Source organism: Brachypodium distachyon, chromosome 3 (assembly GCF_000005505.3).
Source record: "Brachypodium distachyon strain Bd21 chromosome 3, Brachypodium_distachyon_v3.0, whole genome shotgun sequence".
Classification (NCBI taxonomy): Eukaryota; Viridiplantae; Streptophyta; class Magnoliopsida; order Poales; family Poaceae; genus Brachypodium; species Brachypodium distachyon.
Genome location: NC_016133.3, coordinates 1,801,864 through 1,812,633, shown reverse-complemented (window position 1 = coordinate 1,812,633; position 10,770 = coordinate 1,801,864). Strand labels below are relative to the sequence as shown.

Below are 10,770 nucleotides of genomic sequence, written 5' to 3'. Positions count from 1 at the left end.
GGGAAAAACCGGGAGCCCCGCCGCGCGCCTCCCCGCACCCGCTCGTCGCGCCCGCGCCTGGCGGCCGCCACAACTCGCCCCCCCCCCCCGCCCGCCGCACCGCCTCCCGCCGCGCGCCCCGCACCAGCACCGGCTCGCCGCCCGCAGCGCACCTCGCGGGATTTTTTTCTTCAGTATTTAGTTAAAATAGATTATTTTATATCTTAAAAAGCCACACCGGTTCAACCGGTGAACCGGCGGTTCTACCAGAAAAACCGGAACCGAGAGCCTCGCCGGTTCGATTACCGGTCCGGTTTTCAAAACTAGGCTCTCTCCCCATGGGTAGCCGCCGCGCCTCCTCTCCCTTCGTTCCCACCTTGCCGTCTTCGCCGTCGCGCCTCCTCTAGCTCGGATTTGGACCTGCGGCCACCCTCCCGCCTCGAGATCCGACGGAAGCCCACCGGATCTCCGCCGTGGGGCCTCCCTTCGGCCCGGAAAAGGGCCCGCGGCTGCCCTCCACCCCTCAAGATCTGACGGAAGTCCCCGAAATCCTCGCTGTCGCGTCTCCCTCCGGTCCAGATATGGGCCCTGCCGCCGCCCTCCCCTCTCAAGATCTGATGGGAGGCCCGCCGGATCCCTGCCGCCGCCCTCCTCCCCTCAAGATCCGACGGGAGGCCCACCGAATCCCTGGTGCTGCCCTCCTCCCCTCAAGATCCGACGGAAGGCCCACTGGATCCCTGCCGCTGCGTCTCCCTCCTGCCTGATATGGGCCACCGTTGGCATCCTCTTCCCCTCATGATCCGACGGAAGGACCCCGGATCCCTGCCACTGCACCTCCCACCGGCTCGGATATGGGCCACCGCCGCCGTTCTCCTCCCCTCAAGATCAGACGGAAAGCCATCAAATCCCCACCGTCGTGCCTCCTTCTGGCCCGGATATGGGTCGCCGCCCTCCTTCCCTCAAGATCAGACGGGAGGCCACCAGACCCCCACTGTCGTGCTTCCTTGTAGCCCGGTTAGGGGCCGTCGTCGCCTATGGCCAGGGCTCCTACGGCCGGATCGGACGCATGCCCTCCTGCTAGAGCTCCTCCCGACGTGGCTGTCGAAGCTCCCTCCGCACGGCGCCTCCTGCAGATTCGATAAGTACCTTTTTTTTTTCTACAAACTTAAAAGCTACTACCTCCGTTCCATAATTATTGTCGAAATATTACAGGTATCTAGACGCTTTTTAGGAATAGATACAATTATTTTTGGGCAAATTTGAGACAAGAATTATGGAACGGAGGGAGTGCAAATTAAAGATTAAAACTAAAACCTAAAAACTAAAGTTGAGCAATAAAATACTTCAATTCAAAACAAAAGTAAAAGTCTGAATAATCAAAATCAATATTAACCCCGTAGCTAAAAAAGCATACAGAAAATTTGGCAGCCCGTAAACATGCAGCTGCCTATATCGTCTTTTTTCATTCGTTATTAATCCTGCTTCTTCCGTCCCACCGCAACAGACAGAAGTCGGCCAGATCCGACGGCCAGAAAGCATGAACGGCTAGGTTTTCTTTTCTTATCCCACGCGCTCCCCGAACCGAACCAAACCAAACCCAGCCCGTCTCTCTCCCCCGGCCAGCCGCCGCCGCCGCCCTCGCTAGATTCGACTCTCCCCGCCACTCCGCCTTCTCCCCCCTCCCCGGATCCGGCGGGGAAGGGCTCTGTGCTTCTGCTCCTGGCTGCGGCGCACTGGGTTGGATTGGATTGGATGAGAAAAGGCCAGCGAGCGTCCCGAACTCCACCGAAACCCTAACTCCTTCCCTCCCCTCCCATGGATCGCGACCGCTCCTCTCGCCGCTCCACACGCGACCGCGACGACGACCGCCGTGACCGCGATGACGACCGCCACCGCCGCCACCGCCGCGACGACGACGGCAGCCACCACAAGCGGGACGCGGACTCGGACGACCGCCGCCGTCACCGCGGCGGTGGTGCCGAGGAAGACCGCCGCCGGGGCCACCGCCACCGCCGCTCGCCTTCCCCGTCAGCGTCCCCGTCGCCGCCCGCCAAGCCGAGCCGTGGCCGTGACTCAGCTGACGGCGAGCCGCCACCACCCCCACCGTCCTCCTCATCAAGGAAGCGCAAGGAGCACCACGAGAGCCGCGACGGCGGCGACGAGCCCGACCGGGACGGCGGGAAGCGGGTCAGGGTCTCGGCGGACCCTCCTCCTCCGCCTCCTTCGCGGAAGGAGGACAGGCCGAGGCGAGAACGCAGGAGGTTTGAGGACGGTGATGAGGAGAGGGGTAATGGGGATAATAAGATTGCTTCATCTCATGACCACCAGAAGAAGGCAGAATCAGCTGCTAATGGAGGTTCACAGAGCGGCACCGCGCCTAATGTAAGTGTGCTGCTGTTCCCGTATGATGTTTCTAGTAATTTCATTTTCATTTCTGTATTCTGGTCACGTGATTCCAATATCCATTAGGGCCAATGTGATGAACCCAGAATTGTCTAGCTAGTATGATTCTAATTAAATTAGCTTCTTGGTTATAAAACCTTAAGAAAGTGATGAAATAGTTCATTTGTTGCATTTGTTTAGCTCATGGTGCATAATGTTGGAGAACATTGCATTTATTTAGCTCATAGTGCCTAATGCTGGAGAGCATTGCATTTATTTAGCAATTGTATGAGGGTAAACCAAATATGTACTTACGCTTGGAAGAATTTTGTGTCCATGGTTCCTGTTTTCTCTTCAGAAGGTTGATGACTGGTTCGTTGTCCCACTATTCTTTCCCATGTAAAATTACCTGTCTATATATTCTCTCTCGATTGTACCTGTGTATTTATTCTCATCGGATACACATTATTTGTTGACTTTTCATCTTTATTTTGTAGACTGGTGCTCAGCAGCCGCTCAATTCTGGTGCGGTGCCATCTGCTGATCCTGTGGCTTCAAAGGTATCCTCGATTACTACAACCAATGAAAATGGGGGAGTTAGTATTAGATCTGATGAAGTTACTGGAAAATCTAGTACAGATGGAACTGCAAGCAGAAGTAGTAATCTATCTCTTGATGCACTAGCCAAAGCTAAAAAGGCTTTGCAACTGAAGAAGGAACTATCAGAAAAACTCAAGAGGTTACCTATGGTAAGAAATTGCAGCTATTGTTACTCCCTTACTTCAATATTTTTGTTGCACTTTTGCAGCCATTCTAAGTACTTGTTTTTTTCACACAGCTTAATAATAAACTTGGCAGTACTAATGCTGATAAACAAATTCCTAAGAAAGAAGCACTGCCTGTTTCTAGCTCAATTGCATCTGCAGCTTCTGAACTTCCTGGTAGTACAGTCTCCGGGGTGCCAGCAGGATCAGGTGCAGCTGGTATTCCAGGTCTTACCAACATTCCCAATTTGGATGCTGTGAAGCGAGCACAAGAGCTTGCTGCTAAGATGGGATTTCGCCAGGATCCACAGTTTGCGCCTCTGATCAATATGTTCCCTGGTACATCCACTGAACCAACTGTTCCTCAAAGACCTGCCAAGGCTCCTGTTCTCCGTCTTGATGCTCAAGGTAGGGAAATTGATGAGCAAGGGAACGTTATCAGCATGACCAAGCCAAGCAATCTAAGTACTCTGAAGGTGTATTGCTGTAACTTCTATAGTTCACTATGATACACTCCCTCCGTCCCATATGAAGTGTTGCTGATTTAGTACAAAGTTGTACTAAATCAGCAACACTTAATATGGGATGGAGGAGTTGCTCCGTACAAGTTCCGTACATTTATCAATACTTTTGGTTCAACCTTTGGTAGGTTAACATTAACAAGCAGAAGAAGGATGCATTCCAAATCATCAAACCAGACTTGGATTCTCTTGCAAAATCCACTGTTCATTTTGACGAAAGGATGGGCATCAACCCAACCAAGCTTCTCCGTCCTAAGAGGCCAGGATTCCAGTTTATTGAGGAAGGCAAACTCTCAAAGCAGGCTGAGTTGCAGAGGATTAAGGTCTTTTAGGGTTAACCTTTCTTGATTTGTTGTGATCCTGTTTTAATTTATCGCGGCCTAGGTGTCTAACCGTAATAGTTTGATTATGCAGAATCAATTTGGTGATGCACAAGCTAGAGAGCTTAAAGCAAAACAAACTCAACTTAATAAGGCAAAGACTGAAGGAGACATGAATCCAAATCTTATTGAAGTTGCTCCTGGTGTACGGCTTCCAAAGCAAAAGCAGAAGGAAGAGATCCCTGACATTGAGCCATGGTTTTCTGCTACCTGTCTGTTGATTATTTTTAGATCCACTTTATTAGTATACAGCTACTAATGTCTATTCTGTTTCTTTCCAGGGATACAAGAATTTTACTTACTGGTACATACGAGGATATCTCCTTGGAAAGGCTTAATATGGATAGGATCACAATCTATGTAGAACATCCTGAGCCATTGGAGCCACCGGCTGAGGCTGCACCACCGCCGCCTCAGCCACTTAAGCTGACTAAGAAGGAGCAAAAGAAGCTTAGGACGCAGAGGCGCCTTGCAAAGGAAAAGGACAGGCAAGAAATGATTAGGCAAGGCCTCTTGGAGCCGCCAAAGCCCAAGGTCAAGATGAGCAATCTTATGAAAGTACTTGGTGCTGAAGCTACGCAGGATCCAACACGTATGGAGATGGAAATACGAACAGCTGCTGCAGAACGTGAGCAAGCTCATGTGGACCGTAACATTGCCCGCAAGCTCACACCATCAGAGCGCCGTGAGAAGAAAGAAAGGAAGCTTTTTGATGATCCTAATGCATCAGACACTATTGTTTGTGTGTACAGAATTAGAGACCTCTCACACCCTCAGACACGCTTTAAAGTGGACGTGAATGCGCAAGAGAACCGGCTGACTGGTGCTGCAGTTATCACAGACGGTATAAGTGTTGTGGTTGTGGAAGGAGGGAAGAAGTCAATCAAGAGGTACAATAAGCTGATGCTGAATCGGATTGACTGGGCTGCTGCAGTTGGCGGTGAGGATGACGGCGATGAGGAACCAGACAAGCCGGTGAATAGCTGTACATTAGTCTGGCAGGGTAGTGTGGTGAAGCACACCTTTCACAGGTTCAGTGTGCATCACTGCCGGAGTGAGGCTGCTGCCAAGAAGGTTTTTGCAGATGCGTCTGTTCCACACTACTGGGACCTGGCTGTCAACTTTTCGGAAGATTCGTCATGAGCTCTGTTTCTGTTCAAAACCTTTACCCACCACCACAGCGAACATTTGCTGAACTTAGTACCGCTCTACTTTGTGTTGTCATGAACGTATTATTTTCAGACTAATGTTGTGAGATTGCATACGTGGTCTCAACGCAAAACATCTGGAAGAACTGTCGAAGTATTGCAATATATGCTTTTAAATATATCTATTTTCAGACTAATTTTGTGAGATTCACTAGCATACATTTGTTGCTTGTATAGATTCTTGTTTTGTGTTAACTTAGAATATATGGTTACCAGTCGCCGGTCAGTTGGGTTGCACCCTGGTGGTTGTCAAGTCGGACAATCTTGCACTCATTGAACCAATGCAGCAAAGTTGCAAATGTTGTGGCGGACTGTCTTGCCTAGGATGCTTATCAGATTGAGCAAGTTTGGTTGGACGATCCACCTAATGATAGTCATCTTTTTTTTTTTTGCGATAGTTATCTTATACTCCGTACTAATTCTGAACGATGTAACTTTTGCCTGCTAAAAGAATAAGTAAAGAACAAAGCCCATGAACTAAACGAGCCGCAGTTGGACAATGCTTACCAAATTGCGCGGAGACAACAACCGGCCCACTATCCCCATCTCTATGGGCCAGGCCGGGCCGCGGGCCGATAAATGGGCATGGCCTTTGTCTCCTCTACTCCACGTCTCCCACTCTTCTTCTTCCTCCTTCCATCTTTGCGTGCCGCTACGATTTTAATATCTTTCCGAAAACGAAACAAAAACTCCACCAAATAAATCGCGGAACTCCCAACGCTCCCTCTCTCGTCCGCATTCCCCAATCCAACCCCGCCGTCATCCTCCTCGTCGTCGTCGGCAACCGCCGGAGGCCTTCGCAATCTCCGTCTCCTCTCGAACCGCGCCGCAGATTCCGTCCCTCCCCCCTTTCTGTTCCCTGCACCGTCCCCGCTTTTCCCCCGAATTTCGGCTGGGTTCGTTTCCCGGGGAGTGCGGTTTCGATTCTCCGTGATCGGGATCGGATAATTCGCCCCGATCGGAGGCCGCCGCCACCGCCTCCGCCGCCGCAGTCGTCTGGGAGTGTAGTCTGCGGCGCCTTCTGGTACGTATGGGGAAGAGGCATTTCCGGTGCCCGCAGCTTCCGTTTGATCTCCCCGTTCCGCTCTGAATTTGTCGATAGGATCGAACCGCGTGGTTCACTGCGGTTTTCGGTGTTCGTCTGTGTCTTAATTGTTGAGAAACTCGTTCCCTTTTCCTCTGTTGTGTGTTGGGCAGGAGGAAGGGTGCCGGAATGGAGGGGCAGACGTTCGGTGGAGGCGGCGGCGGCAACTGGGTCTCGGCACCATACCCTGGCACCCAGGCCAAGGAGAGCCCGTTCGTGTTTGATGCCAAGCCCGCGCCGCAGCAGCTTCAGCTCTTCGGGAACACGGCAGGTATAACGATTACGGATTACCCCCACCTTACTTGTATTCGGAAGCATAGGCAATCCCTGATTTAGTGATTGGACTGACTGAAGATTTCTGTACCCAATAACCGTTATGCGAATGCTGGGTAGTCATTGCGCTTCCCTGCCCCCAGGTGTTCGTTGGTTGCCGCCATGTCATTATGTAATTCGGAAATAGTAACGGGCACACGTTTGTTCAGTAGTCTTCAGCCGCGATGCAATGCATGCCGTCAGGTCTACGCTGCTTGCATGGATGCACCTCCAGCACTCTCGCTTGATGGGCAGCTGCCTCCAGCACCGCGCTCGATGGGAAGCAGGGGCGCGCGGCGTCGTGCTGTCTCTCCGTCCTATAATTTATCGCTATGCATGATAACTGTTTTTGCATCAGTGCATATACAGAGAGTATCATTCCGTACGTCTAGTTATGAATTAGCACGGGGCTTGTTATGGCTATTGTCTGGACTAACTCATTTTCTTTCATGGAATCAAGGTATTTTGTTCTCAATCAGATGACACCGTGGACAAACGAACCTTTGGTTAGTTATAGAACTATAGAAGAGATGTATCTTATGAGCAAAGCCTAGCTAAGTGCATGCTGCTTATCTCAATCACAAGGTTTCTTGGTGTGGCTTGCTAACTAATAATAATCGTACATCTATACTAGATATAAGCCAGTCAAGATATATGGCGATAATTTCCTCCCACCATTTTGTCCTGTCTTCATCTGCCCTCTGTATTTTTATCAACTAGTAAAGCATGTAATGTCAACAGCGAACCATTGTTCAGGGTATGTTTGGAATTGATTATTTTTTCTTGTAATGCCCTTCCCTTATTTGACCCCCCCCCCTCCCGTGGTGTGGCGGCATGGGGTGGCTCATACAGTACCTTCAAGAACAGTATTTTGTCCGATGGGTTTTGTTGTTAGATTCATTTTGAGTTGTGGACTTTTGGTACTTTTAGCAACAAAGACATACCTCGTGCTACCTTGCTTGTCATTGCTGTATTGTCCATAGGTAGTTGTTCCTGATAATCCCTTCCTTTGATGCTTTTGCATTGTTGTTCTCGAGTTTCTGGTATCCACATAGGCATCATCATGAATGAACCTGCTGATTAGCATCACTAGATCCAACACGAGTACTTTATGGTTAATAAGAAGAGCATTTCGTCTGCATTTTGAATTCTGACAATTTAGCAACAAAAACACCCTTATTGTTGCATTGCTTGTTATAATATATTGGTTAAATTTGTAGGTGTGCCTGCTTGCGTGGTAATGCTTGCTTTGATTCTTTTTTATCCTTATAGTTTAAGGGATAAGCACCATTGTCCATTGGCATCATTACTGACGAACCTACCGATTAGCAGCTCTAGCTCCAACCGGAGTAGCCAACTGAACTTTGCCTTCTTGCACAACACACTACTTTTTTATCGGTGCTGATCTTATTCTCAAATGTATGATCATCTAATTATGAATGCATTTTCTGCAGTTGGTACCAGTGGTTATTATAACTACAATGGAAATAACCACCTGCCTATAATGAACCAAGCAAGAAATACATGCAATTATACAGTGGATGAAAAGAAGCTCAAGCTTCAGATGTCCTTGAACAGCTTTCCTCCAGGGGATGCTGATCGGTTGCCATGTACTGGTAATTCAAGTGCTGTGTCTACTGGGCTAAGATTGTCCTATGAGGATAATGAGCGCAATTCTTCCATCGCATCCGGTAGTGGAAGCATGTCTTCATTGCCTACCACGAGGCCTGAAATTGATGCTATTATGGCAGAAATGGAGAAAGAAAACAAAGAGATTGACTACTATTTCAGAGTCCAGGTAAATGTTTTATCCTACTTTATTTATTGACCAAATCTGAGTTCTGGTTTTTGTTCAGACAGTTATGATAATGTTTACCGTGAGGATTTGATTATGATTTTTTTCTTGCTCTTTATTTATGAAACATTCATGAAGTATCGTGTAGAATTGTCAAGGTATCCAAATATGATGCTCAAGTTGTTGGTGGGATCACTATGATATCACTTTCTAACCTTGGAAATGCTCGATCATCATACTGTCTGATTGCCAAAATGAAATATTACTGGCTTGTAGTTCCTCCTTTGGTTAGGTTGTCCACATCGAAATGCAGAACCTGTTAAGACTGTTGCTGTATAGAGTGTGATTGCAAGAATATGGAAGATACTGTGCCTGTTCCCTATTGTAGTATCTGTTATAGGCTCTGATAGCATGCATATTATTTGTTTCAAACTTTTAAAAGTAACTCATCGAATACGTTCTGATGAGGTTTCTGGTTGGTTTTATGTCGTGGCTCTTTTTCGTACAGGTGGAGCAACTCTGTAAGCACGTGAGAGAGATGAAGCAGAAGCAGATGGTTTCTTTTGTAGCGTCCGTTGAACGCAGATTCGGAAAGAGGCTGAGGGAGAAGGAACTCGAGTTGGAGACCATGAACAAGAAGAGCAAGGAACTGAACGAGCAGATCAGGCAGGTTGCCATGGAAGTCCAGTCATGGCAGTCGGCGGCACTCTACAACCAATCTGTCGCCAGCAGCCTGAAGACCCAGCTGATGCAAGTGGTAGCCGAGCAGGCCAATCTCACCAGGGAAGGCACCGGTGACAGCGAAGAGGAGAACGCGGGGTCCGGCCAGAACATCAACGCCACACCAGGGGGCTTCTTCGAGTCGAGCCTCCTCCTTGGAGGCAGCAAGAGCACAGCTGCCGGCGCGCTGCGGGCGGCTTGCAGATGGTGTGGAGCAAAGGAGGCGTCCGTGCTGGTGATGCCATGTCGCCACCTGTGCCTGTGCACCGACTGCGAGAAGGTCACAGACGCGTGCCCTGTCTGCCGGTTCCCCAAGAGCGGCAGCGTCGAGATCAACATGTCCTAGTCACAATCTCGTGTCCAGTGAAATGGGACAGTGATATCGTGAAGCAGTACCAACTGCAAACCCTGTAAATCCGCCTCTCTCTCAGTCTCTCATGGTTTGGTTTCTCAGCATACCTAGCCCTGTTTGGAACGCCTGAATTTTTCTGGGGTCCCTCAAGAGACATGACCGGTTTGTTGATAAATTCAGGCGTTCCAAACAAACATTTAGAACAAGTGAACCTCAATCAATAGACAGTGGTCTTTTGAACAATGGAGCAGCAACTGCAAGCCATGTTGCTTGGGTTCATGAGCAATGACGATGATGATAAGGCGATCATACTCACCCCACTGAATATTTAGTTTCTTCTTTTTGGTGTTGTTGCAGAAATAAGAAGGAAACAAGGGGGAATGGAGTGTGAGCAGGGGCACCTGTGCATGATGGGTTTTGTTTTGGAGTTCGTTGCGGCAGAAACAATGTGAAGAAGGGGCAGCTGCACACGCAACGGAACGTGCAGTGCTGGAGCAGCTGTTGTTGCTGCTGCTGCTTTGCCAACTGAATGGATTTGGACGAGTGCGTCCTAAGGTAAAGCCAAAATCCAATGGTGCCGGTGCGGTTCATGATTGCCCGCCTGGATCAGAATTGGGACAAAGGTCTACCATTGTTCTGGCTGGCAAATCGGGGCGTCCGATCGAAGAAATGGTCGGCGCAGATCTGATTTACCGTTTGGAACGGCACCGGGACGTAGGTTTTTTCCATTGCAACTTGTGCGGCGCTCTGTGGCTTGTCTCTTCTTAAACAAGAAAGCTTCGGAAAAAAGAAAGAAAAGAAGAGAGCAAATTTTTGCAAGACAAAATGAGAAGAATGACTGTCATCTTTTGTGTGTTGTTCTTCCCTGCAATCATTCGGCCGGCTCTTGAAAGGATTTGGATCGGATTGGAAGAAATGGAGCGGGAGACGCTACCGGGGGCGCGGCTTGATTGCAAGAATCTAATCGTGGAGCTACATCATCCATGGCCAATCATGAAATTTCCGTGCAACTCAGCCCCGTGGCTATGAGCATCATTGGACGTCACTCTTTGTTGGTTAATCTGATACAAGTAAGGCCTCTTTGATCTGCAAAATTCTGAAAAATGTTAAGAAAAGTACAATAATTATGTGGGCTCAGTCTTTTGAGCCTTGATTTCCTTTTTATGACCGTCCTACAAATCAAAGTATCAAACAACACGCTAAGACATTAAAAAAAAGTCTAGCTCTGTAAAAGTCTTAGGAAAATATTTAGATTGAAACGGGCCGTATGTAT

General features: G+C 48.8%; 2 protein-coding genes across 6 annotated transcripts; both read left to right on the top strand.

Annotated features, from left to right (window-relative positions):
• Nucleotides 1-1,494: 1,494 nt before the first annotated feature.
• LOC100834120 (protein RDM16) lies at nucleotides 1,495-5,371 on the top strand. 4 transcript variants are annotated; one of them, XM_024461803.1, is made up of 7 exons: nucleotides 2,282-2,361; nucleotides 2,859-2,921; nucleotides 3,001-3,110; nucleotides 3,200-3,601; nucleotides 3,775-3,969; nucleotides 4,061-4,224; nucleotides 4,308-5,371. In XM_024461803.1, exons 3-7 carry the CDS (start codon nucleotides 3,108-3,110, stop codon nucleotides 5,167-5,169), a joined length of 1,626 nt encoding a protein of 541 aa, XP_024317571.1. In that variant the 5' UTR covers nucleotides 2,282-2,361; nucleotides 2,859-2,921; nucleotides 3,001-3,107; the 3' UTR covers nucleotides 5,170-5,371. The 4 variants fall into 4 exon arrangements, with proteins under 4 accessions (XP_003574040.1, XP_024317571.1, XP_014756900.2 ...); XM_014901414.2 differs by having other exon boundaries at nucleotides 2,315-2,361; nucleotides 2,996-3,110; XM_003573992.3 differs by having other exon boundaries at nucleotides 1,495-2,361; nucleotides 2,859-3,110.
• Nucleotides 5,372-5,886: 515 nt separating this feature from the next.
• LOC100831454 (E3 ubiquitin-protein ligase BOI) lies at nucleotides 5,887-10,661 on the top strand. 2 transcript variants are annotated; one of them, XR_001406612.2, is made up of 5 exons: nucleotides 5,887-6,258; nucleotides 6,432-6,589; nucleotides 8,085-8,428; nucleotides 8,934-9,555; nucleotides 9,855-10,661. XR_001406612.2 is itself a non-coding variant. In XM_003573983.4 (4 exons), exons 2-4 carry the CDS (start codon nucleotides 6,448-6,450, stop codon nucleotides 9,489-9,491), a joined length of 1,044 nt encoding a protein of 347 aa, XP_003574031.1. In that variant the 5' UTR covers nucleotides 5,887-6,258; nucleotides 6,432-6,447; the 3' UTR covers nucleotides 9,492-9,783. The 2 variants fall into 2 exon arrangements, 1 of the variants encoding a protein (XP_003574031.1); XM_003573983.4 differs by lacking the exon at nucleotides 9,855-10,661 and having other exon boundaries at nucleotides 8,934-9,783.
• Nucleotides 10,662-10,770: the final 109 nt, after the last annotated feature.

Excerpts from the sequence above, each read along its gene's own strand:
- LOC100834120 (XM_003573992.3), top strand. The coding sequence starts at position 1,795 with ATGGATCGCGACCGCTCCTCTCGCCGCTCCACACGCGACCGCGACGAC. Across the intron at positions 3,970-4,060 it reads CTGAGTTGCAGAGGATTAAG|AATCAATTTGGTGATGCACA; the intron begins GTCTTTTAGGGT and ends TTGATTATGCAG. Across the intron at positions 4,225-4,307 it reads ATCCCTGACATTGAGCCATG|GGATACAAGAATTTTACTTA; the intron begins GTTTTCTGCTAC and ends GTTTCTTTCCAG.
- LOC100831454 (XM_003573983.4), top strand. The coding sequence starts at position 6,448 with ATGGAGGGGCAGACGTTCGGTGGAGGCGGCGGCGGCAACTGGGTCTCG. Across the intron at positions 6,590-8,084 it reads GCTCTTCGGGAACACGGCAG|TTGGTACCAGTGGTTATTAT; the intron begins GTATAACGATTA and ends CATTTTCTGCAG. Across the intron at positions 8,429-8,933 it reads ACTACTATTTCAGAGTCCAG|GTGGAGCAACTCTGTAAGCA; the intron begins GTAAATGTTTTA and ends TTTTTCGTACAG.